The sequence below is a fragment of the Pelodiscus sinensis genome, chromosome 5 (assembly GCF_049634645.1).
Source record: "Pelodiscus sinensis isolate JC-2024 chromosome 5, ASM4963464v1, whole genome shotgun sequence".
Classification (NCBI taxonomy): Eukaryota; Metazoa; Chordata; order Testudines; family Trionychidae; genus Pelodiscus; species Pelodiscus sinensis.
This window is the reverse complement of record NC_134715.1, coordinates 128,695,195-128,720,158: the sequence shown is the minus strand read 5'-3', so window position 1 is coordinate 128,720,158 and position 24,964 is coordinate 128,695,195. Positions and strand designations below refer to the sequence as shown.

The window sequence follows — 24,964 nt, the reverse complement described above, 5'->3', positions numbered from 1 at the left end:
CGGCGCCTGGGGGCAGGGGCATGATGGGGGATGTAGTTCGGGGCCAGCGGCGTCGAGAGCGGGGCGAGGAAAGACTGACAGCCCCGCCCGCGGGCCAGGCCCCGCCCCCTGGCTCTCTGTCCCCTCAGCCCTGTCATACCCCCCGCGGCTTGACCCCCCCCCACCGCTCCCACCAGGGTCCTGCCCCCCCCGACCTGTCCCCCCCACCGCTCCCACCAGGCTCCTGCCCCCCCGACCTGCCCCCCCACCGCTCCCACCAGGGTCCTGCCCCCCCAGACCTGCCCCCCCCACCGCCCCCCCAGACCTGCCCCCCCACCGCTCCCACCAGGGACCTGCCCCCCCAGACCTGCCCCCCCACCGCTCCCACCAGGGTCCTGCCCCCCCCAAACCTGCCCCCCCACCGCTCCCACCAGGGTCCTGCCCCCCCCAAACCTGCCCCCCCACCGCTCCCACCAGGGTCCTGCCCCCCCAGACCTGCCCCCCCACCGCTCCCACCAGGGTCCTGCCCCCCCAGACCTGCCCCCCCACCGCTCCCACCAGGGTCCTGCCCCCCCAGACCTGCCCCCCCACCGCTCCCACCAGGGTCCTGCCCCCCCAGACCTGCCCCCCCACCGCTCCCACCAGGGACCTGCCCCCCCCCGACCTGCCCCCCCACCGCTCCCACCAGGGACCTGCCCCCCCCGACCTGTCCCCCCCACCGCTCCCACCAGGGACCTGCCCCCCCCGACCTGCCCCCCCACCGCTCCCACCAGGCTCCTGCCCCCCCCGACCTGCCCCCCCACCGCTCCCACCAGGGTCCTGCCCCCCCCGACCTGTCCCCCCCACCGCTCCCACCAGGGTCCTGCCCCCCCCGACCTGCCCCCCCACCGCTCCCACCAGGGTCCTGCCCCCCCCAGACCTGCCCCCCCCACCGCTCCCACCAGGGTCCTGCCCCCCCCCGACCTGCCCCCCCACCGCTCCCACCAGGGTCCTGCCCCCCCCAACCTGCCCCCCCACCGCTCCCACCAGGGTCCTGCCCCCCCCAGACCTGCCCCCCCACCGCTCCCACCAGGGTCCTGCCCCCCCCCGACCTGCCCCCCCACCGCTCCCACCAGGGTCCTGCCCCCCCCGACCTGCCCCCCCCACCGCTCCCACCAGGGTCCTGCCCCCCCCAGACCTGCCCCCCCCACCGCTCCCACCAGGGACCTGCCCCCCCAGACCTGCCCCCCCACCGCTCCCACCAGGGACCGGCCCCCCCCAGACCTGCCCCCCCACCGCTCCCACCAGGGACCGGCCCCCCCCAGACCTGCCCCCCCACCGCTCCCACCAGGGTCCTGCCCCCCCCAGACCTGCCCCCCCCACCGCTCCCACCAGGGACCTGCCCCCCCAGACCTGCCCCCCCACCGCTCCCACCAGGGACCGGCCCCCCCCAGACCTGCCCCCCCACCGCTCCCACCAGGGTCCTGCCCCCCCCAAACCTGCCCCCCCACCGCTCCCACCAGGGACCTGCCCCCCCAGACCTGCCCCCCCACCGCTCCCACCAGGGACCTGCCCCCCCCAGACCTGCCCCCCCACCGCTCCCACCAGGGACCTGCCCCCGCCAGACCTGCCCCCCCACCGCTCCCACCAGGGACCTGCCCCCGCCAGACCTGCCCCCCCCACCGCTCCCACCAGGGTCCTGCCCCCCCCGACCTGCCCCCCCACCGCTCCCACCAGGGACCTGCCCCCGCCAGACCTGCCCCCCCCACCGCTCCCACCAGGGACCTGCCCCCGCCAGACCTGCCCCCCCCACCGCTCCCACCAGGGACCTGCCCCCCCCAGACCTGCCCCCCCACCGCTCCCACCAGGGACCTGCCCCCGCCAGACCTGCCCCCCCCACCAGGGACCTGCCCCCGCCAGACCTGCCCCCCCCACCGCTCCCACCAGGGACCTGCCCCCGCCAGACCTGCCCCCCCCACCGCTCCCACCAGGGACCTGCCCCCGCCAGACCTGCCCCCCCCACCGCTCCCACCAGGGACCTGCCCCCCCCCAGACCTGCCCCCCCACCGCTCCCACCAGGGACCTGCCCCCCCAGACCTGCCCCCCCCACCGCTCCCACCAGGGACCTGCCCCCCCAGACCTGCCCCCCCCACCGCCCCCCCACCGCTCCCACCAGGGTCCTGCCCCCCCCAGACCTGCCCCCCCACCGCTCCCACCAGGGTCCTGCCCCCCCCAGACCTGCCCCCCCCACCGCTCCCACCAGGGACCTGCCCCCCCAGACCTGCCCCCCCCACCGCTCCCACCAGGGACCTGCCCCCTCAGACCTGCCCCCCCCACCGCTCCCACCAGGGTCCTGCCCCCCCCCAGACCTGCCCCCCCACCGCTCCCACCAGGGACCTGCCCCCCCAGACCTGCCCCCCCCACCGCCCCCCCACCGCTCCCACCAGGGTCCTGCCCCCCCCAGACCTGCCCCCCCACCGCTCCCACCAGGGTCCTGCCCCCCCCAGACCTGCCCCCCCACCGCTCCCACCAGGGACCTGCCCCCCCAGACCTGCCCCCCCCACCGCTCCCACCAGGGACCTGCCCCCCCAGACCTGCCCCCCCCACCGCCCCCCCACCGCTCCCACCAGGGTCCTGCCCCCCCCAGACCTGCCCCCCCACCGCTCCCACCAGGGTCCTGCCCCCCCAGACCTGCCCCCCCACCGCTCCCACCAGGCTCCTGCCCCCCCCAGACTTGCCCCCCCCACCGCTCCCACCAGGCTCCTGCCCCCCCCAGACCTGCCCCCCCACCGCTCCCACCAGGCTCCTGCCCCCCCCAGACCTGCCCCCCCCACCGCTCCCACCAGGCTCCTGCCCCCCCCGACCTGCCCCCCCACCGCTCCCACCAGGCTCCTGCCCCCCCCGACCTGCCCCCCCACCGCTCCCACCAGGGTCCTGCCCCCCCCAGACCTGCCCCCCCCACCGCTCCCACCAGGGTCCTGCCCCCCCCGACCTGCCCCCCCCACCGCTCCCACCAGGGTCCTGCCCCCCCCAACCTGCCCCCCCCACCGCTCCCACCAGGGTCCTGCCCCCCCCCCCAGACCTGCCCCCCCACCGCTCCCACCAGGGACCTGCCCCCCCCCCCGGCCTGTCCCCCCCACCGCTCCCACCAGGGACCTGCCCCCCCAGACCTGCCCCCCCACCGCTCCCACCAGGGTCCTGCCCCCCCCGACCTGCCCCCCCCACCGCTCCCACCAGGGTCCTGCCCCCCCCGGCCTGCCCCCCCCACCGCTCCCACCAGGGTCCTGCCCCCTCCGGCCTGTCCCCCCCACCGCTCCCACCAGGGTCCTGCCCCCCCCCGACCTGCCCCCCCACCGCTCCCACCAGGGTCCTGCCCCCCCCAGACCTGCCCCCCCCACCGCTCCCACCAGGGTCCTGCTCCCCCCAGACCTGCCCCCCCCACTCCTCCCACCAGGGTCCTGCCCCCCCCAGACCTGCCCCCCCCACCGCTCCCACCAGGGACCTGCCCCCCCCGGCCTGTCCCCCCACCGCTCCCACCAGGGTCCTGCCCCCCCGGCCTGTCCCCCCCACCGCTCCCACCAGGGTCCTGCCCCCCCCAAACCTGCCCCCCCACCGCTCCCACCAGGGTCCTCCTGCCCCCCCAAACCTGCCCCCCCACCGCTCCCACCAGGGTCCTGCCCCCTCCGGCCTGTCCCCCCCACCGCTCCCACCAGGGTCCTGCCCCCCCCGACCTGCCCCCCCACCGCTCCCACCAGGGTCCTGCCCCCCCCAGACCTGCCCCCCCCACCGCTCCCACCAGGGTCCTGCCCTCCCCAGACCTGCCCCCCCCACCGCTCCCACCAGGGACCTGCCCCCCCCCGGCCTGCCCCCCCCACCGCTCCCACCAGGGTCCTGCCCCCCCCAAACCTGCCCCCCCACCGCTCCCACCAGGGTCCTCCTGCCCCCCCAAACCTGCCCCCCCACCGCTCCCACCAGGGTCCTGCCCTCCCCGACCTGCCCCCCCCACCGCTCCCACCAGGGTCCTGCCCCCCCCAAACGTGCCCCCCCACCGCTCCCACCAGGGTCCTGCCCCCCCCAAACGTGCCCCCCCACCGCTCCCACCAGGGTCCTGCCCCCCCCGACCTGCCCCCCCACCGCTCCCACCAGGGTCCTGCCCCCCCCAAACCTGCCCCCCCACCGCTCCCACCAGGGTCCTCCTGCTCCCCCAAACCTGCCCCCCCACCGCTCCCACCAGGGTCCTGCCCCCCCCAAACGTGCCCCCCCACCGCTCCCACCAGGGTCCTGCCCCCCCCGACCTGCCCCCCCCACCGCTCCCACCAGGGTCCTGCCCCCCCCAAACGTGCCCCCCCACCGCTCCCACCAGGGTCCTGCCCCCCCCGACCTGCCCCCCCCACCGCTCCCACCAGGGTCCTGCCCCCCCCGACCTGCCCCCCCCACCGCTCCCACTAGGGTCCTGCCCCCCCCAAACCTGCCCCCCCACCGCTCCCACCAGGGTCCTCCTGCCCCCCCCAAACCTGCCCCCCCACCACTCACACCAGGGACCTGCTGCCCCCCCCGGCCTGCGCCCCCCACCGCTCCCACCAGGGTCCTGCCCCCCCTGACCTGCCCCCCCCACCGCTCCCACCAGGGTCCTGCCCCCCCCCGACCTGCCCCCCCACCGCTCCCACCAGGGTCTTGCCCCCCCAGACCTGCCCCCCCACCGCTCCCACCAGGGTCTTGCCCCCCCAGACCTGCCCCCCCACCACTCCCACCAGGGTCCTGCCCCCCCCACCGCTCCCACCAGGGTCCTGCCCCCCCAAACGTGCCCCCCCACCGCTCCCACCAGGGTCCTCCTGCCCCCCCAAACCTGCCCCCCCACCACTCCCACCAGGGTCCTGCCCCCCCCGACCTGCCCCCCCCACCGCTCCCACCAGGGTCCTGCCCCCCCCAAACCTGTCCCCCCACCGCTCCCACCAGGGTCCTCCTGCCCCCCCCAAACCTGCCCCCCACCACTCACACCAGGGACCTGCTGCCCCCCCCCGGCCTGTCCCCCCCACCGCTCCCACCAGGGACCTGCTGCCCCCCAGACCTGCCCCCCCACTGCTCACACCAGGGACCTGCTGCCCCCCCCCGGCCTGCCCCCCAGACCTGCCCCCCCACTGCTCACACCATTGTCCTGCTGCCCCCCCCCCCCTGGCCTGTCCCCTCCACCACTCCCACCAGGCTCCTCCTGCCCCCCCAGACCTGTCGCCCCCCACCGCTCACACCAGGGTCCTGCCGCCCTCCGGGCCTGCCCCCCCACCGCTCACACTAGGGTCCTGCAGGGGGCAAACCGAGGCAGGCAAGAGTGAGAAAGAACAGGGTCCATGCCCCACCGAGGGCAGGACACTGCAGAGTTTTGCCTCAGCAACACACACTGGCACAAGCACACCCACCACACCTTGCCTGTGCCCCGGCTCCACCTGGAATAGCCAGTCAGGGTCACAGGCTCGGGCCTTATTGTCAGTGGTTCTTGGCCACGGGGCCTCTTGTGGCCCACTCAGCACACAACTGGGGCCCATCTGACTTTCCCCAGGCCATAATCAGGGTAATTAGGGCAGAGCAGGAGGGGCACCTGTCTTAGGGACAGAGCCTGTGGGCTGGGTGTGCAAAAATGGGGCAGTGCAGGATTGGGTCTAGTGGTATCAGGCTCCCCCCCACGCCATCCCCTTCCAGGATTGGGCCCAGTGGCTGTCAGCTCCTCCAGCAGGCTCAGGCCCAGCAACATTTGCAGGAGCTCAGGGCTCTCCCTCCAGCATCATGGGCCCAGCGATCCCAGCTGAATCAGGTTTCCTGGCGCTAGGACTGCAGCTACAGGCAGACTGTGAGGCTGAGTCTTGTGCAGTTGAGGTAGGAGGCCAACAGACATAAGGAGGGAGGCATGCAAGGGGCTGGGGCCAGGGCCATGGGCGGGGGACACAGCCAGTGCACTGGGGACAGACTGCAGGCAGGGAGGCTGGTGGCAGTTCCTGTGGGGGGAGGGCAAAATACTGAGGACACAGTTCCTAGATGGGAGGGTTGAATGCTGCGGGGGGCTGTCCTTGGTGGGGGGTGGGACTGGGTGCTGAGGGCAGTTTGCTGGAAGATGCGGGCAGGGGACTGGATGCTGGAGGGGGCAGTCAATCGCCTATATAGGGCATGCTGTGTCTGGCTGGCAGGCACATGTGCCAGCACCAAGCTGTGTGATCTGGGGCACTGCTGGGGGGGGGGGGACGGACACAAAAGGCCACATTCTCCCTACACCATCACGGAGGGGCAAAAGGCTAACAGCAGTTCTCCTGTGCTTTGGGGGCCCCCAGGAACTAGCAGGGGGACTGGCATTGGCAGCAGGGGTCATTTGGGCTGCATTGCTCAGGGGAGGGGACTGGAAGACTGGGTGGAACTGCCCCCCCTTCCCCCGCACTTACCTGGAAGCTAAGTGACAGGGTTAGAAGCCGAGGAGGGAGCAGAGCAGAGCAGGCTGGGGCTGAGTTGCTCTGCTTCCCCCTGCCACCCGTGAGTACAGGGGAACCTGACCCCTGCTGCCAGCATCAGGCCCTCTGCTAGTTCCCTGTGCTGCATTGTTTGGGGGGAAGGGCGGAATCGGGGTGAGCTGGGTTTGGAGTGAAGAGTAGAGTGGGGTCAGGCCGGGAAGAGGCCTGGCTGCAAGTGGCATGGTGAAGAGTCATGGGGAGGGGGGCGGTCACATGACTAGTACCCCCGTTGAATCCCTCCCCAGCAGTCCCCACTGCTAAAGCATATATTTTGTAGCTGTACAGGTAAGTATCTATATATTGTCTGGATGCGGCTCATGTAACACAGAGAGCAGCCCACAATGGTAAATAGTTTGAGAGCCGCTGGTCTAGGTGCTCCAAGGTGCTTGGGTGAATGCCATCTGGACCTGGTGACTTATTACTGATCAGTTTGTTCCAAAATCTCCTCTAATGACCTCAGTCTGGGACAGTTCCTCAAATGTGTCACCTAAAAAGAATGGCTCAGGTTTGGGACTCTCCCTCACTTCTGCCACCCTGAAGACCAATGCAATTCGTTTAGTTTCTTTGCAACGACTTTATTGTCCTTGAGTGCTCCTTTAACCATCTCAATTGTCCAGGGGCCCTGCTGGTTGTTTAGCAGGCTTCCTGCTTCAGCTGTACTTAAAAAAATCGCTATTACTTTGGCACAATCTTGCGCAAAAGCGGCCTCTCTTGTGCAAAAACTTGCTGCCTGTCTACACTGGCCGCATGTTCTTGTGCAAGTAAACTGATGTTCTAATGTATAAAATCAGGGCTTCTTGCGCCAGAACTCTGACGCTCCCGCTCAGGAATAAGCCCTTTTGCGCAACTGTTCTTGCACAAGAGGCCAGTATAGACAGGCAACATGAATTTCTTGCGCAAGAAAGCGTCTACACTGGCATGGATGTTCTTGCGCAAAAGCACATGCCAGTGTAGATGCTCTCTTCTGGAAGAGTTTTTGCAGAAGAACTCTTCCACAAAAGAGTTTTTGTGTGAGAGTGCACCAGTGTAGATGTAGCCTCTGAGTTTTTGGTTAGCTGTTCTTCAAATTCCACTTTTGGCCTTCCCAATTACATTTTTACACTTCATTTGACAATTTATGCTCCTTTTGATTTTCTGCACTAGGATTTAACTTTCACTTTTTAAACTTTTTTTCTCTCTCACGGTTTCTTTTACTTGGCTGTTAAGTGAATAAAACTCTCAGTATGTATTTAAATTCTGGGTAAATGTGGATTGACAGTGGACTTATTCATGTATGGTGTGAGGTGGCAGAATTCATACCTATGTTGCCCAATTACAGTCTATGCGCTCTTTATGTCTGATGTTTCTGTGCGTTGCGCCTTTAATGACATACTTCACTGCTGTGAAGTAGCCACCAATTCATGGCAGATGCAGCCTTCTATGGACAAAAGTCACCCTTCTTTTGGCTTAGATTCAAATATGGGTCCCCTCTGTTACCAGAACATCTGAACACTTGACAAACTGTCATGTAGTTAGCCTCACAACACCCCCTGAAGTAGGGCAGTGCTGTTATTTATATAGATGGGAAACTGAGGCACAGAGAAAAATGCCCAAAGTCACACAGGAAGGACTTCAACCTGGGTCTCCCAAGTCCCCGCACTGTAACCCCTAAATCATGTTTCCTTATTATCCCAAGAACCTTACTCTTGCTCTTTCATAGTCTCTTAATATGAATGTGAGAATGTTAGGTCTTTTCTTACCCAAAAGTTAACTTGTACTTCTATCTATGCGACTAGAAGGCCCTACATAGGGGCTGTGTCTAGACTGGCAAGTTTTTCCGCAAAAACAGCTGCTTTTGCGGAAAAACTTGCTAGCTGTCTACACTGGCCGCTTGAATTTCCGCAACATGTAAGAAATCAGTGCTTCTTGCAGAAATACTATGCTGCTCCTGTTCAGGCAAAAGTTCTTTTGTGCAAAAGGGCCAGTGTAGATAGCTCAGATTTATTTTGCACAAAAAAGCCCCGATCGCAAAAATGGCGATCGAGGCTTTTTTGCGCAAAAGATTGGCATGGACGCTTTTCCTCAAAAAGTGCGTTTGCAGAAAAGCGTCCATGCTAATCTAGACGCTCTGTTCCACAAATGCTTTTAATGGAAAACTTTTCCGTTAAAAGCATTTGCGGAAAATCATGCCAGTCTAGACATAGCCAGGGTATTTTCTCACATTTTGATTAAAGTTTGGCAGAATTTTCCAGCACTCAGCCAAGCAGTTGAACTATCCCGAAAATGATGCAGGGACTCAGGGTGAGAAATTACCCAATAAAGGGCCTTCTGACAACACTGGCTCAAAAATCAGTGCTCACTTAACAGTGGTGTATGGAGCTGGAGATTTGTTTATTTTTATTTTTTTAAAGGCACAGGTATGAACATAACAGTGGATAGAATTGTGTATGTAGCAAAATAAAGTGTTTTATTCAACATGTGGAGTTGCACAAGAGTGTAAAGAATACCAGACAAGGCCTAGTGATGGGTAGTGAACATCTCAAGCACAACAGCATTATCCACATTCCCAGGTTCAAGTCAGTCAACCAAAGAGTTCATGAGAATTATTTAACAGTCACATACATGGAATCTACAGACACAGCATCACACTGCAAAGGAAATGACTGGAAAGCCCGTGTGCATGGCAGGCATTCCGGAAAGACTTTGTCGAAGGCCTCACTTCTTCTTCTGTAGTTGTCTTGCCAGCAGATCAGCCTGTTTAGCAACAAATACAAAAAAAGTCTCCTGATTTATTGGGTCTGATTCTCCACTTACTCATATTTGATCGATCTCAGTCCATATGTACAGCTTCTAACACTGGGAGTGGTGAGCCACCCTCAGGGCCTATATCATGGGAGAACAAATAATAAATAATTTTCCCAGGCTTTCAAATGTGGAATGTTTTTTTCTGCCTGAGTGGGCACTCCATCCATTATGTCTGGCAAATCTTGCCTGACTTTCATCATTCCTTCAAATCCTTCCTTTCAAGGCTTATTTCTTCTGGCTAACTTTTTACCACTCACCTACCCACCATGCGTCTACATCTCTTTCCTGACTGTGCTCCCCAAAACTTAATTATGCATATTGTATGAATATTAAAGAAACTACGGGTGTCATTCACATTCCCCTGTGACAGGAGCAATGTAAGAACTTGAATAACCTAGACACCTTATCTCTTGAGCTAGTCCTATCCAAACACTTGTCCTGCCCAAGAACTTTTCACAGGAGATGCCCTGCGTTTTGCTACAGTATTAAATCCTTTTGGGCAAGCAGCCGTGTTTGTTATTAGTGTTGTAAAAGCCTCTGGCATTAGAGAAAGAAAACACATCTGCCCATTGACAGTACAGGATGGTTCAGTACTGCCCTGCTTTTCCTCCTCTGCTAAATGCTCAGGTGCTCTGGTAGCTACTGGGGAAGGCCGCGTGTTGTTCTTACCAGCAGTGTGTTCACAATGGTTTTCCTTGGGCTTCTCAGATAAGCGCATGCTTCCCCATCGCACAGTTTAATTTCTTCTGAAGCCTGAGCTCTCAAACAAAAGAGGAATAAATAACTTGCAGGGCTTGGGTGGCTAACAGGGTCTTTCATCCCTGAGTCAAATCCAGCCCTGCTCTGTCCTGAAAACACTTATTTAGAGTTGGGGGAGGTGGGGAGTAAGAGTGGGAAATAAGGGATATAAATTCCCGTGCTGTGGAGTATGAACCTGAATGAGCAGGCAAGGAACTTCCACTATGGACTGGTTATTACATAATTGTCCACTTGGGGGTGTCTTGTACTTTCCTCTGAACTGCTGGTCCAGGCCATTATGAGAGTACCATACAATAATTCCTATAACCCCAGACAGGGAAGCGTTACCATACGATGGCTGTTTAGTGTCCTGTGTGACGTGAGTTGGTAGCCTCAGTGCAGCTCCAAGCGATCAAGGCCTACCAGGGAGTTTTCTGTTAGTGGAGCTATGTGTGACCTCGTATTTCTCTTGCTTCAGAGGGGTAGCCGAGTTAGTCTGTAACTGGAAAACCTTAAAACACAACAAATAGTCTTGCAGCACCTTAGAGACTAACAAAATATGTAGATGGTATCATGAGCTTTGGTGGGTACAACCCACTTCTTCAGATGACTAGAGTATTAAAAGTCCAGTTCCAAAATAAATAGGGAATGTGGGGGGAAGAAGGAAGGGAAAAAATAGTGAATTAGAGTGTTCATGTTACATGAAGCTGATAGAGAAGATGCAAATTGTTCAGTGCTGCTAGACATATTTGTTGTTTAAGTTTCTCTCATATTTCTGTTACCTCTTCAGGCCTGTCTGATGTGCATTGAATCTGCTGAGCTATAATGTCTGGATATTGGATGGTGATGAAATTCAGTCAGTGCCACTTAAGGAGGGGAAAAAAAATCCTCCAGCCTGCATTCAAGATGAAACCCTTCTTAACATGGTCCTTGCCTGACTGGCAAGTGACGTACTGCAGGCAAAGAGGAAAAGGTGCATGCCTTAAAGCACGTGTGTGAAAGCACTAATCAATAGCATAGTGAAAGCACTAATCAATCAAAGGCTGTGGCCCAGTTGACTTCACTTCGCAGTTGTAGGTCAAGATGCCCTGAGCCTCGGAACAATTTGATCTGTGTCTGTAGTCCATGTGCTCTGTCTGGGCAGCGAGCGCTGGGCTGGGAAGCTGGAGATGAAATGCTTCTCTCTGGGCATGTCAGCGTTTTCATTAAGGACCTGATCCTGAGAGATGCTCAGCACCTCCCAGGATCAGCCCTTAAATGAGGGCTGCAGAAAGGGATTTCTTTAGAACGCATTGGGGCTTTTACACAGTAAGGAAGATCTCTGTAGGGAAAGACTGGAACTCACCTCTGGAGCCTGTGACAGATCTAGTTCTCTTTTCCCTCCCGGATACCAGCCGTGGGACCAGTGCTGAGCTCTTGACAGGTGGGTGCTGACGGCTAGCACCACAAGGAGCAAGAGCAGGAAAGGTCGCTGACATGCCATGGCGCTGTCTGGCTGAAGGGGGAGCTGCTGCAATGAGACGGGAGGAGAGAATCACATCCGGCCTGGGAGCAGACAGCAGAGGGAAAGGTCCCGCATTGTGCAAGGTTCTGCAGCCGGACGGCAGGCAGTGTTTCATTGTCTAATATGCAGAGAGGGGGGCACACAGGTGACATGGCTCGGTTAGAAGAGACAGGAACAGGGAGCCGGAACTCCTGGGTTCTTTTCCAGCTCTCCCACTGGGTGACCCTGAGAAGAACATCAGCACGGCCACACCGGGTCAGACCAAAGGTCCATCTACCCCAGTAGCCTGTTTACCAACAGTGGCCAGCACCAGGTGCCCCAGAGGAAGTGAACACAGCAGGTAATCCTCACATGATCCCTCCCCTGTCATCCATTTCCAGACAGACAGAGGCTAGGGACACCATTCCTACCCATCCTGGCTAATAGCCACTGATGGACCTAACCTCCATGACTTTATCTAGCTCTTTGTAAAACCCTGTTAAAGTCTTGGCCTTCACAACCTCCTCTGGCAAGGAGTTCCACAGGTTGACAGCATTGTGTAAAGATATACGTCCTTTTGTTTGTTATAAACCTGCTGCCTATTAATTTCATTTTGTGACCCCTAGTTCTTCTGTTGTGGGAGCAAGTAAATAATTTTTCCTTTTCCACTTTCTCCACGCTGGTCATAATTTTAGAGACATATCATATCCCTTCTTAGTCTCCTCTTTTCTAAGCTGAAAAGTCCCAGTCTTATTAATCTCTCCTCATATGGCTGCTGTTCCAAATCCCTGATCGTTTTTGTTGCCCTTTTTACTGAAATTTTTCCAATGCCAATATATCTTTTTTGAGGTGGTGACCACATTCTGCACGCAGTATTCAAGATGTGGGCATACCATGGATTTATATAGAGGCAATAAATATTCTCTATCTTATTCTCTCTCTTTTTTTAATGATTTCCAACATTCTGTTTGCTTTTTTGATGGCCGCTGCACATTGAGTGGATTTTTTTTGGGAATTATCCACAATGACTCCAAGATCTCTCTCTTGAGTAGCACAAGTTAAGCATCTCTGAATATGTACATTGTTGAATATGTATGAATTACATCTATGAATATATAATTGTTGGGATCAGCCAGAGTGGGTGCTTCCATTAACCCCCTTTTTAAGCTTTCCCAAACACTAGTTGCTTCCTTGGTTCAAGTCCACTGCTGTGGGTTTTTTTTAACATTTTATACAGGGGACCTGCCTTCTCTGCATCACCCACCAAAAATTCTCTACAAAAATTAGTAAGTCCCAGGAAAGACTGCAGTGATTTAGTGTCTACTGGCATTGACCGATGAACGATGCACTTAACTCTTTTCTTATTAACAGATCTTCCTTTTTTACTTATTTTGATTTTAAGGTCCTGCACTTCTTTGGTTTAATTTGGGACTTAAGGGGTTGAGTTTCAAACCATATTCCTGGCAGCAGTTTAAAGCTATCTTACTAATTTTTCATGTTTTTGTTCTGTTTTACTGACCACCAAAATATTTACATGTTGTGCTATTTTCCCTGTTTGCAACAATTCCTTTTTTTCCAACATGTTTCTCTCAGCTGTGTGAAAGATTGTGAGTGCATTACAGTACCCCATAGGCAAAACATTCCCACAATACTTGCATGCCCTGGAACACAAAAGAAGTTTGGCTTGGGGATTTGGATCCAAAGGTAAACTCCAAAACCCATTTGCCACATTAATTACTGTGAACCATTTCATTTTAGGGGACACTTCCTTTAGTAACTCAGAATAGGCAACCACTCCAGGGGCTCCCTGCTTGGCAGTTTTATTTAGCCCTTTATAGCTAACAGTTAATTTCCATGTCCCGTCAGGTTTTTTAACTGGCCAAATAGGTGTTGTATTAAGCTCTGAGCATTTTTTAATTCGTTTTCTTTTTTCTGCTATGATGTGTCTCAAAGATTCCTTAGCTTTCTGAGGTATTGGGTATTGTTTGCTATATGGAGGCACATCACCTTCTAGTATTACCGAGGTTTCTACCTTTCCCGTATTAAGGGAATCTGCTGCCCAGACCTTTTGTGTTTCTGTCCACCAGCCTTCCCAACCGTCTGGCGCTAGGGGTGGCTATTTTGATTTTATTGCTTTTACCATCTGAGTAGCAAGCCCCATTGGAATCAAAGTAACATAATTCAGCCCTTCATTTACAGTAAGGACTTGTCTGATACACATATTTGGAACGTCTAAAATTATTCTTAATTGTTTATAGTTTCTGTCCCAGTCATGTTCTCTTTCGCTGAGACAGCACACTTCTTTTGAATGAAAAAAAATACAGGACTATGTAGCACTTTAAAGACTAACAAGATGGTTTATTAGATGATGAGCTTTCGTGGGCCAGTCCCACTTCCTCAGATCAAATAGTGGAAGAAAATAGTCACAACCATATATACCAAAGGATACAGTTTAAAAAATGAACACATATGAAAAGGACAAATCACATTTCAGAACAGAAGGGGGATGCGGGGGGGGGGGGGGGGAGGGGGAGGAAGGTAAATGTCTGTGAGTTAATTATATTAGAGGTGGGGAAAGTTAGATGTCTGTGAGCTAATGGTCTTAGAGGTGATAATTGAGGTAGCTATTTTTGTAATGGGTTAGGTAGTTGGTGTCTTTGTTGAGCCCCCCTCCCCCCCCCCCCCCGCGGAGAGTGTCGAATTTTAGCATGAATGACAGTTCAGAGGATTCCCTTTCAAGTGCAGATTTGAAAGTCTTCTGGAGTAGGATGCTACCAAGATAGCTTCCCCAATTATCACCTCTAATACCATTAGCTCACAAACATCCCACTCTCCCCACCTCTAATATCATTAACTCACAGACACTTACCTTCCTTCCTCCCCCCGCATCCCCCTTCTGTTCTGAAATGTGATTTGTCCTTTTCATATGTGTTCATTTTTTTTTAATTGTATCCTTTGGTATATATGGCTGTGACTATTTTCTTCCACTATTTGATCTGAGGAAGTGGGTCTGGCCCACGAACGCTCATCACCTAATAAACCATCTTGTTAGTCTTTAAAGTGCTACATAGTCCTGTATTTTATTTCAGCTACACCAGACTAACACGGCTACATTTCTATCACTATTCTTTTGAATAGTATGTGTACCAAGCTGAAAAGGCAGCATTTTTACATCATATGTTTGTTGGTGTCCTGATATTCCTTGTATTTGTACAGCATCTACAACCGGATATGCCTTAAATGTATCTTGTATTATAGAGATTCCAGCCCCTGTGTCTAATAGAATATCGGTAAGCCCATCCCCAACTCGGATGCTTATGTGGGGGCGCCCCCAGACATCTATTATCATGGGTTGCTGAAAAATGCATTCTGAGTTATGAGGAGAGCTGTTCTATTCTGTCTGATTTCTCACAGCAGGATCATTCAGCCTAGAGACTAACACAGTTGCTTCAGCTGCTTTTGTTACGGGCATCTCCTCCTCCTCCTTCTGAGACTCCCTACTCAACGTGCCTGCCTGCAGCTGTGCCTGCACCTTCTCCATCTCTTCTCTCAAATCTTCCTGTTTCAGCACTCCAGGCCACACCCATTCATTCTCTTTACTCGTTCCTTTACCTCTACGGCCGCCAGAAGAATATCCCGGTCCCTCTGTTTTCCACTGTCCTAACTGGGTTCGCAACAATGGAACAGTTAAATGTACTCAAGTTGGTAAATAGAAACAAAGAAGTATCGGTACCCATAGCCCAACTGAGTCAACAACAGCTAGAGGAAGTAAAGAACAAACAAAGAGAACTGACCTAAAATACCAGCCCATCATCCCCTCTCGCATCCTGCTCCAGGTGTTCTTGAGCCACCGAACACAATGGCTGTGTCTACATTGGCACGATCTTGCGCAAAACTCTTTAACGCAAGAGTTCTTGTGTTAAAGTATTTGCACAAGAGAGCGTCTACGCTGGCACGTGCCTTTGCTCAAGAGATGTGCTTTTGCCCAAAAGCATCCGTGCCAGTGTAGACGCTCTCTTGCACAAGAAAGCTCCGATGGCTATTTTAGCCATCGGGCTTTCTTGCGCAAGAAATTCATATTGCCTGTCTACATTAGCCTCTTGCAAAAGAACAGTTGCACAAGAGGGCTTATTCCTGAGCGGGAGCATCATAGTTCTTGCACAAGAAACACTGATTTCACACATTAGAACGTCAGTGTTCTTGCGCAAGAACTCCCCTCCAGTGTAGACAGGCAGCATGTTTTTGCGCAAAAGCGGCCGCTTTGGCGCAAGATCGCACCAATGTAGACACAGCTAATGTGAGCGGTGATTCCATCAATAGCCTCAATCTGGGAAAGAAGCCTGTAATTTTACCCTCTTGTATAAGCTAAAGAAACTGCAGTAACAACTATATGCCAACACAGTGTGGATGCGTCTAGACTGGCAAGATTTTGCGCAAAAGCAACTGCTTTTGCGCAAAAACTTGCCAGCTGTCTACACTGGCCGCTTGAATTTGCACAAGAGCACTGACGTTCTAATATAAAAATTCAGTGCTTCTTGCACAAATACTTTGACACTCCCGCTCAGGGATAAGCCCTCTTGTGCAAGAATACTTGCGCAAGGGGGCCAGTGTAGACAGGCACCTTACGTTTTTGCGCAAGAAAGTCCAATGGCTAAAATGACCATCAGAGCTTTCTTGTGCAAAAGCGCGTCTATACTGGACATGGATGCTTTTGTGCAAAAGCACTTTTTGCGCAAAAGCATCCATGCCAATCTAGACGCTCTTTTGCGGAAATACTTTTAACAGAAAAACTTTTCTGTTAAAAGTATTTCCGCAAAATCATGCTAGTCTAGACACAGCCTGTGTGTCTCTAGCACAGAGGACTTGGAAATGTTTTATGAATATCCAATCCCCTAACATCTTGAGGGGATTATTATACCCCTTTTAAAGGTGGGCATATTGAAATATTAAGTGACTTTCCCAAGGCCACACAGCAAGTCAGTGGCAGAGCTGGGACTAGCACCCGGAAAGTTTGATTCCCTCCAAATAACAGTTTGTTCTAGTTTACAGCACTTCCCCATTCCTCCAGACACCACCATCACTAAGTCCTCTGGTAACCTAGAATCCGAACACATCTCTGCAGTCCGGGTTTAGTGTGATCTTAGGATTTAAAACAGTCTCAGCCAACTAACAGGTGTGTCATTACTGAAGGAGGGAATGTCATTGTTCATTCATGGCATAAGACAATGCCTATAATCAGTGACTAAACGTCCTTCATTCCATCTCAGAGTTATCCTCCCCACTCCACCCCCACCCCTCTTTTCATGAAGGCTCAGGGAAGTTAGTCTGTGATATCCCTGTGACAGGGTTGCAAACCTGCCCTTTGCAAGGGCTCTGATGGTGATGAAACACCATACGCACTTGTCTTCCATGGGAAGCTACATGCAAGCTAGACAGAGATTCAATGGGATCTCACAGGGTGCTCTCACCTATGTCAAGAATACTAATTATAGTAACAAAAAAATCTCCTCTTGTATTTTTTTAAAGCAACTTCATACCTAAAAATCTCAGAGGGGGAGCCGTGTTAGTCTGTAACTTTAAAAACAATGAGCTGTCCTGTAGCACCTAGTGCATCTACATTGCACCCTTAGCTCAAAATACGCTACGCAATTTGAGCTACACAAATTGCGTCGTTTATTTAGAGTGTATTTCGCAATAGCTTATTGTGTCATTTGGCGCAGTCTACACAGCGTCAAATTTTGAAATAAACCTCTACTCCAAAACGTCTCTTAATCCTCGTGGAACGAGATTTACAAGGGACATCAACATAGTGCGCCCGTTATTTCGAAAGATATTTTGAAATAACGGGCTTGTTCAAAAGATGCGGAATAGCTATTTCAGGATATCAGATGTATCCTGAAATAGCATCACAGTGTAGATATACCTAAAGGGTATATCTACACTTGCACCCTCTTTCAAGAGAGGGATGCAAATACAGACATTCGAAATTGTAAATGAAGCTTCATTTGCAATTTTCAATCTCTTCATTTGCATCCCTCTCTCGAAAGAAGGTGCAAGAGTAGACATACCTTCAGGCTATGTCCACACTGCAGCGCTATTTTGGGATACTGGAGATATTCCGAAATAGCTATGCCACATCTTTTGAGTGTGCCTGTTATTTTGAAATATAACGGGGTCACTATTCCAACATCCCTGTAACCCTTATTCTACGAGGAGTAAGGGATGTTTTGGAATAGTGCCAAATTTCGAAATAAGCTATTTTGAAATAACATCGAAATAAGATACGCAATTTGCATAGCTCAAACTGTGTATCTTATTTCGACCTACGGTGCAGCATAGACACACCCTGAGGTGCTTCAGGACTACTCATTTTCATACCTACCTTTTGAGACATATCCAGCCTGAAACAGAACAGTAACATCAAGACTTGAATAGTTCTACAGGGGAATTCACTCTGTGCCCAACTGATCATAGAATCATAGAATAATAGGACTGGAAGGGACCTCGAGAGGTCATCGAGTCCAGCCCCCCGCCCTCAAGGCAGGACCAAGCTCCGTCTACACCATCCCTGACAGATGCCTATCTAACCTGTTCTTAAATATCTCCAGAGAGGGAGATTCCACCACTTCCCTTGGCAATTTATTCCAATATTTGACCACCCTGACAGTTAGGAATTTTTTCCTAATGTCCAATCTAAACCTCCCCTGCTGCACTTTAAGCCCATTACTCCTTGTCCTGTCCTCAGTAACCAAGAGGAACAAATTTTCTCCTTCCTCCTTGTGACACCCTTTTAGATATTTGAAAACCGCTATCATGTCCCCCCTTAATCTTCTTTTTTCCAAACTAAACAAGCCCAGTTCATGAAGCCTGGCTTCATAGGTCATGTTCTCTAAACCTTTAATCATTCTTGTCGCTCTTCTCTGTACCCTTTCCAATTTCTCCACATCTTTCTTGAAATGTGGCGCCCAGAACTGGACACAGTACTCCAGCTGAGGCCTAACTAGTGCAGAGTAGAGCGGCAGAATGACTTCACGAGTTTTGCTTACAACACACCTGTTGATACAACCTAGAATCATATTTGCTTTTTTTGCAACAGCATCACACTGTTGACTCATATTCAACTTGTGGTCCACTATGACCCCTAGATCCCTTTCCGCCATGCTCCTTCCTAGACAGTCGCTTCCCATCTTGTATGTATGGAACTGATTGTTCCTTCCTAAGTGGAGCACTTTGCATTTCTCTTTATTAAACCTCATCCTGTTTACCTCTGACCATTTCTCTAACTTGCTAAGGTCATTTTGAATTATGTCCCTATCCTCCAAAGAAGTTGCAACCCCACCCAGTTTGGTATCATCTGCAAACTTAATAAGCGTACTCTCTATCCCAATATCTACATCATTGATGAAGATATTGATCAGTACGGGTCCCAAAACAGACCCTTGCGGAACTCCACTTGTTATCCCTTTCCAGCAGGATTTAGCACCGTTAACAACAACTCTCTGACTACGGTCTGATCTACGACATGTCTGTCATTTAAAATTATTTCCATCGTAACAAGAGACAGACTGGCTATTGCACAATTAAGACACTGAAGCTGGCCGGGGCACCTTGTTACTGAAATACTCAGGTTGGCTGGAGTTGATTAGCCACTATTTACGGTTTTGTTTTAATATCTAGGAGGCAAATTCTGGCCCTTCTTTCCTCAGAGAAAGCGGGAGAAATCCCACTGGAACCACTCCAAAGTCACAGTGCCTGCAGAATTTGGTTGTATGAAAGATAATCACCTGCAAGAAATCCATTTGCGTGTAACACCTTTACAAAACACTGCGCCCCCACTAGTACTTCTGTTATCAGATTTGCTTTTAACTAAACCTGGTTTGTAAAGTAGGAGAGATGTTTAGTTTACTCACCCTGTTCTGGTCTCCTGCTCAGTACACGTCCTCAGACTTCATCGATGCCTGCACAGTTTGCTCTTAGTATTTATACCATCCCCTGCATCTCCCACTCTGCTGGGGCCGCCTGCTGACGTTAATTGTATGCTCTGCTGCTGCTGACGTGCAAGGATAGGTTTAAGCCCTCCTGCCACCGGGTCGGTGCTCTGATTAGACAGTAATGGAAAGGGTCTTCTGGGAATACCCGTCTGCCAGCTCATTAGCTGGCCAAGACCCCTGGAGTGCCACAGTAGAAGTTTCCTTGTGTCCATAAGCAGATGGGAGCAGAGTTGCTTGCCCACACGACATTCTTGTATTGCAAGGCAGTTGCCAGCGGAGGCGAAGGGTGTCCAATGTAAATAGTGGCTTTTCAGCATCTCCTGATGTCTGGGGAGGTGGAAAGCCTTGTGATGGAGGCCTGTCGCCAATGAGCACTGCAGCTGAGTCTGTCTCAGACAGAATGAGATCGCTCATTCTCATCCCAAAACTGCAGGGGAGCTGTAGGTGATGTTGGCTAGTTGGTTGGATCTGGGCTTTTGGGCTGGGCCTGTAGAGAGAGAAGCATCAGTCATGGAGCTTGCATCCAGAATCACTCAGGGGTTCTCGTCCCGATCTCCAGCTACAAGATTCCTACGTCTCCTCTGGCTCTGGCTAGCGTACTACACCTGTCTGAGCTAGTCTGTAGGCCCCTGGCAGGCAGCTGGGATCTGCTTGTGCACAGCAAGCTAGTGCAGTTGGAGACTGGCAAAGACAGCAAATTAATTAAGATCACCATAAGGTCCTCTAATGCAAGCTCTACCCACAAGGGTGTGCTTGAATTAATAAACAATTAATAGACCAAAGTCAGACCTGCAAGGATGAGAATTTGCCAAGGAAGCCAGTGGGAGTTACACCTGCTACCCAGAGGCTGCATTGGGCCAGGGCATGTTGGTATTGAGGTGCACCACTATGTGGAAAATGGGGTGTTTAGTGTTAAGGAAGGTGTAATAAAAAGAAGTAGCTTAGACCCAGAGATGGACCCAGATGGAAATCCCAGATCCCAACACCCCTACTCGCCTCCAAGATTTGTAGGTATTTACATCGAGATCCTAGCTCGCACTACAGTTGATTGAAAAACCATCGCACAGGAAATTCTGGTATTTTGACGTGGAGAAAGAATAGCAAATATGGCAGGTGAGCAGCTTGGCTTAACAGAGACGTCATTGGCGAGCTTCAACACAAAAAGGAAGCTAACAAGAAGTGGAAACTTGGACAGGTGACTAGGGAGGAGTATAACAGTATTGCTTGAGCATGCAAGGGGGTCATCAGGAAGGCTAACGTGCAATTGGAGTTGCAGGTAGCAAAGGATGCGACAAGGTCAGCAGCCTGATGGTTGCATTGGGCAGCACAGTCTGGGGAGGAGGCCAGCAGCCCTCAGCAGTGAAAGAACAGGTTAAGGACCGTTTAGAAAAGCTGGACATGCGTGAGGCCAGATCTAATATGTCGGAGGGTGCTAAGGAAGGTGGCTGATGTGATCACAGAGCAACTGTCCGTTAGCTTTGAAAACTCACGGTGATCGGGGGAGGTCCCAAATGATTGGATAAAGGCAAATGTAGTGCCCATCTTTAAAGAAAGAGAAGAAAGAGAATCTGGAGGAATTACAGACCAGTCAGCCTCACCTCAGTCCCTGGAAAAATTATGAAACAGGTCCTCAAGGAATCCATTTTGGAGCACATGGAGGAGAGGAAGGTGATCAGGAACAGACAAGGTAGAACCACCAAGGGCAAGTCCGCCCCCCCCCCCCCACCCCTGCCCAACTACAGAAAGGATGTGGACAAATCTGATAAAGTCTAGCTGAGGACAACAAAAATGATTAGGGGACTGGGGCACATGATTTATGAGGAGAGGCTGAGGGATTTGGGTTTATTTAGTCTGCAGAAGAGAAGAGTGAGGGGGGATTTGATAGCAGCCTTCAATTTCCTGAAGGGAGGTTCCAAAGAGGATGGAGAGAGGCTGTTCACAGTGGTGACGGATGGCAGAACAAGGAGCAATGGTCTCAAGTTACAGTGGGGGAGGTCTAGGTTGGATATTAGAAAAACTATTTCCCTAGGAGGGTGGGGAAGCCCTGGAATGGGTTACCTAGGGAGGTGGTGGAATCTCCATCCCTAGAAGTTTTTAAGTCCCAGCTAGACAAAGCCCTGGCTGGGTTGATTTAATTGAGGTTGGTCCTGCTTTGAGCAGGGGGCTGGACTTGATGACCTCCTATGATTCTATTACATTTGTTTTTGTCCTGAATCAGGATGAAAGAAATCAAAGCATCAACATTTTTAATGAAACACAAAGTTCAGAAAAAAATAGATTTGAAAACGTCACAATGATTCACTTTGTGCTGGTTGATCGGTATCTGCTGCAGTGCCTTATGGGAGTTGTAATGCCTCATGCACCCATTCTCCTATGTGCGCTGGGCTCCTGCTGGTCAGACTACATCTTCCATGTTCCATTGTGTTCTGTTCCGTATGCAGAGATGATGTGGTGCAGCATGGGAGATGTAGTCCAACCAGAGAGCCCAGTCTTTAGGAGAGACTGGGGGCCCGAGGTACCCAAACTACAGCTCCTATGTGACACCATTGCCGTTCATGCTAATACAGAAATTAATGGCAACCCAGCCTGAAACAAAACATTTTGTTGCGATTTTCCTGATGGAAAAACTGAAAAAAATTGAGGGAAAATTTACCCCCTCAGAAAATTAAAATTTTCTGTCAAAACATTTTGACAGAAAATTCCGGAACATCTCTGGCTCACACTTGGAGTCCTTCTGAAATGGGCCAAACTTGGATCTGAAACAGCTCAGGATGCGTAAGTAGCGTGAGAGACGTATCCAGCCTGAAGCAGTGAGTTTGCTGGCCTGGGCTCTTCTGATTTGAGCAGGTCCGAACAGGATTCGGCCAAGGTGTTGCCCTAAATGAATAGTAATCACTAATATTTATACAGCATCTTCCATCTTAAAGGACCCCAAGTCACTTTACTGGCCAACGACTATACAAACCACCAAGAAACGTCCCTTTGTCGCCTGCGCTGGCTCGTGGCGTCAAATACATCGGCTGTCCAATGGTCCATGAAATCCGTCCACATCAGTTCAGGACAGCAGGTCATGGAGATTGCTGTGCCCCACTGATATTGCAAGGGGGATATAAATGGGCAGAATAAGCATCCTTCCTTGACTGGACTTTGACTCCCGCATCCCTAGCTCAGCTCCCACACCGAGTCCGTGGGGCTCGGTAATGACCAGTCAACCAAAGCATCAGCTTTACTTGGTCCAAAAGGCAGCACTTGCAGCAACGGAGCCCACCCTGCATGCCATGCTAGTGGAGGCATCGATTCAGACGGAAGTATGACACCTCCCAAATCTCCCACACCACTTCTGGTCGCAACTTGTGCCCGGAGTTACAAAACGTTCAGGGTCCTGTCTCCAACTAAGTTAGGTGCGTGAATACCTTTGAGCCTCTCGGCCTTGGTGATCTCCCATTTAAATACTCAATACTGCTTAGTTTGGAGCACATCACAGGATCCCTTACAACCTAGTGCCTCTGGCAGCCATCACATCGTGCCCCGTTCTCATCAACAGGACAACCTAAAAAGGCACTTTCACGTCTCACGCCTGATCATTCATCAAGTTCCCTCTCGTGTCTCTCCTTTCAGCCCTTAGCACTCCTAGTACTTGTTCAGTCCCGCTATGTTGCTGGTCATCTCGGGAGTCTTTCTCCGGGCTGGGATCTTTGCTAAGGTGGGGCCATGAGCTCTGGGCTCGGTACCCGATGAGTGCGCTCTGTCACTGGTTAGATTGCACCCTTAAGTACACCCTATATCATTGCACGGTGTGGAAAGCAGCTGAGCACTTTCTAGCCTGAGTGACAGCCGACAGTGGAAGCTTGGTCTCATAGGGAAGCGTAACCTTACCAAGGAGGGAGGTTAAACTCATCTTGTGAGCGGCTGGGCAAACACAGCGTTTGAAAATTAACTTATTTCCGAGACACCGAAGGGCTTGGGAGGGGTCACCCTCTTTTTATTACTACATCCATCTCCTCTTGCAGCCCTGCTGACCTGGACTTAAAAGCCCCGATAAGCAATTTGCTTTGGATGCTTTTCCCTTTGGCTCATCAGAGCCTGCTCTGTTCAAGCCTGTGGATACGAGCGTGACGATTGCAAGGGGTGCTCGGTGCCACACACAAAGATGCCATGGTTATATCGAGCGCCCCATCTCAAACGGGCACACACAGAATGATCAAAGCCACTGCCTGCATTTGTCCCCCCGGCTATCGCTGTCACCGCTAGAATGGCAGGTTGTTAATCCACACCGCACTACCCAGATACAACCATACCCCACACGTAGCTGTAACTGCAGTGGGCAGTCTGTCATTTCCAAGCATGGACTCTGGCCAGGATACCAGCTAACAGCCCAGCTGTACGACAGTGCCCAGGGATCTTGACGGGCACCATGACCAGAAGTTCCATCTGTAGTGAGCCAGAGGGGGGCTTTCGCCGTTGGGAGTGCCACACCGAAGCCAGCGTGTCCCTGCTGTGGCAGTGGGTTCATGGGAAGCAGGGTCACAAGCCACTGGAGAGTTTTAAACCCTCAACGTACAGCTCCGCTTACTACACTCTCCTTGCGTTGCTCCTCTGTAGTGAGATCTGGGAGAGAGGCAGGAAGCAAACAGAATGTAAGGGCAGGACACAGCAGCCAGCTCTGACACGGACTTGCTGTGTTATTTTACATCCCCTCCTTTGTTTCCCTTGCTCCAAAAATCAGGCAATAGCCATTCCTGATTATACAGCCAGTTGTGAAATGAAAATAAATGGCTAACAGCCAATCCCCCTGAACTAGGACAAGTGCTATACAATGTGGGGGGAGGTGGGGGGCAGGGGTCTGTTTCTCGCGTGCATGCGACTCCCAAAGAGGGAGAATTGCAGGGCTTAGCACCGGGACCTGGCTGGAGAGAGAGGAATAATTCATTCCCAGCTGTGGCCTTCACCCCCAGATCGCCTCTCAGAAGCATTGGGAGTGCATTTAGGCCAAGACTAAAGACCCCTGCCAACGATCACGAATCCATGGCTGGTGGCATGGCCAGAAGAGGCTCATGCTGCACAGCCCTTGCTAGGGTTGGACAAGACACTGCTTTGGGCACTAAACCCACATTGGCAACATCAAGCCAGCGCACAGATGGGGAGGACAATCTTACAGCGCATTGGCCAAGTGGAACCGCAGCGCTCAGTGTATGGGACTGTGCTGCTGTCTCCCCAGGAGTCTGCTCAGGGCTGGATTAAGGGGTGGGGGCTAGCTGGGCAGCTGCCCAGGGTGCCAACCTATGGGGGGCGCCTGATGGCAGCTGTAAGGGGTGCCATGAGGCGCCATGCACCCGATTGCAGCTGTAAGGTGCTCAGCGCGCCGGGGGCAGGGCCGCACATGCGTTGTGTGCCCGCTGCCTGGGCTGCAGGAATGGCTCGAGCCGGCCCCGAGTCTGCTTGAACTTTGAGAAGAGCTGGCATCTCCCTAGAAGAGGAAACTTCAGCCTTGCAGCTGGCGATGGTAATTCCCTGCGACC

General features: G+C 53.5%; 1 protein-coding gene across 1 annotated transcript; it reads right to left on the bottom strand.

Annotated features, from left to right (window-relative positions):
- Positions 1-8,751: 8,751 nt before the first annotated feature.
- LOC142829707 (progonadoliberin-2) lies at positions 8,752-11,809 on the bottom strand. Its single transcript, XM_075930995.1, has 3 exons — positions 11,317-11,809; positions 9,903-9,986; positions 8,752-9,182 (listed from the first exon to the last, which is right to left on the bottom strand). The coding sequence occupies exons 1-3, from the start codon at positions 11,452-11,454 to the stop codon at positions 9,144-9,146; spliced, it is 261 nt and encodes an 86-aa protein (XP_075787110.1). The 5' UTR covers positions 11,455-11,809; the 3' UTR covers positions 8,752-9,143.
- Between the last annotated feature and the right edge of the window lie 13,155 nt (positions 11,810-24,964).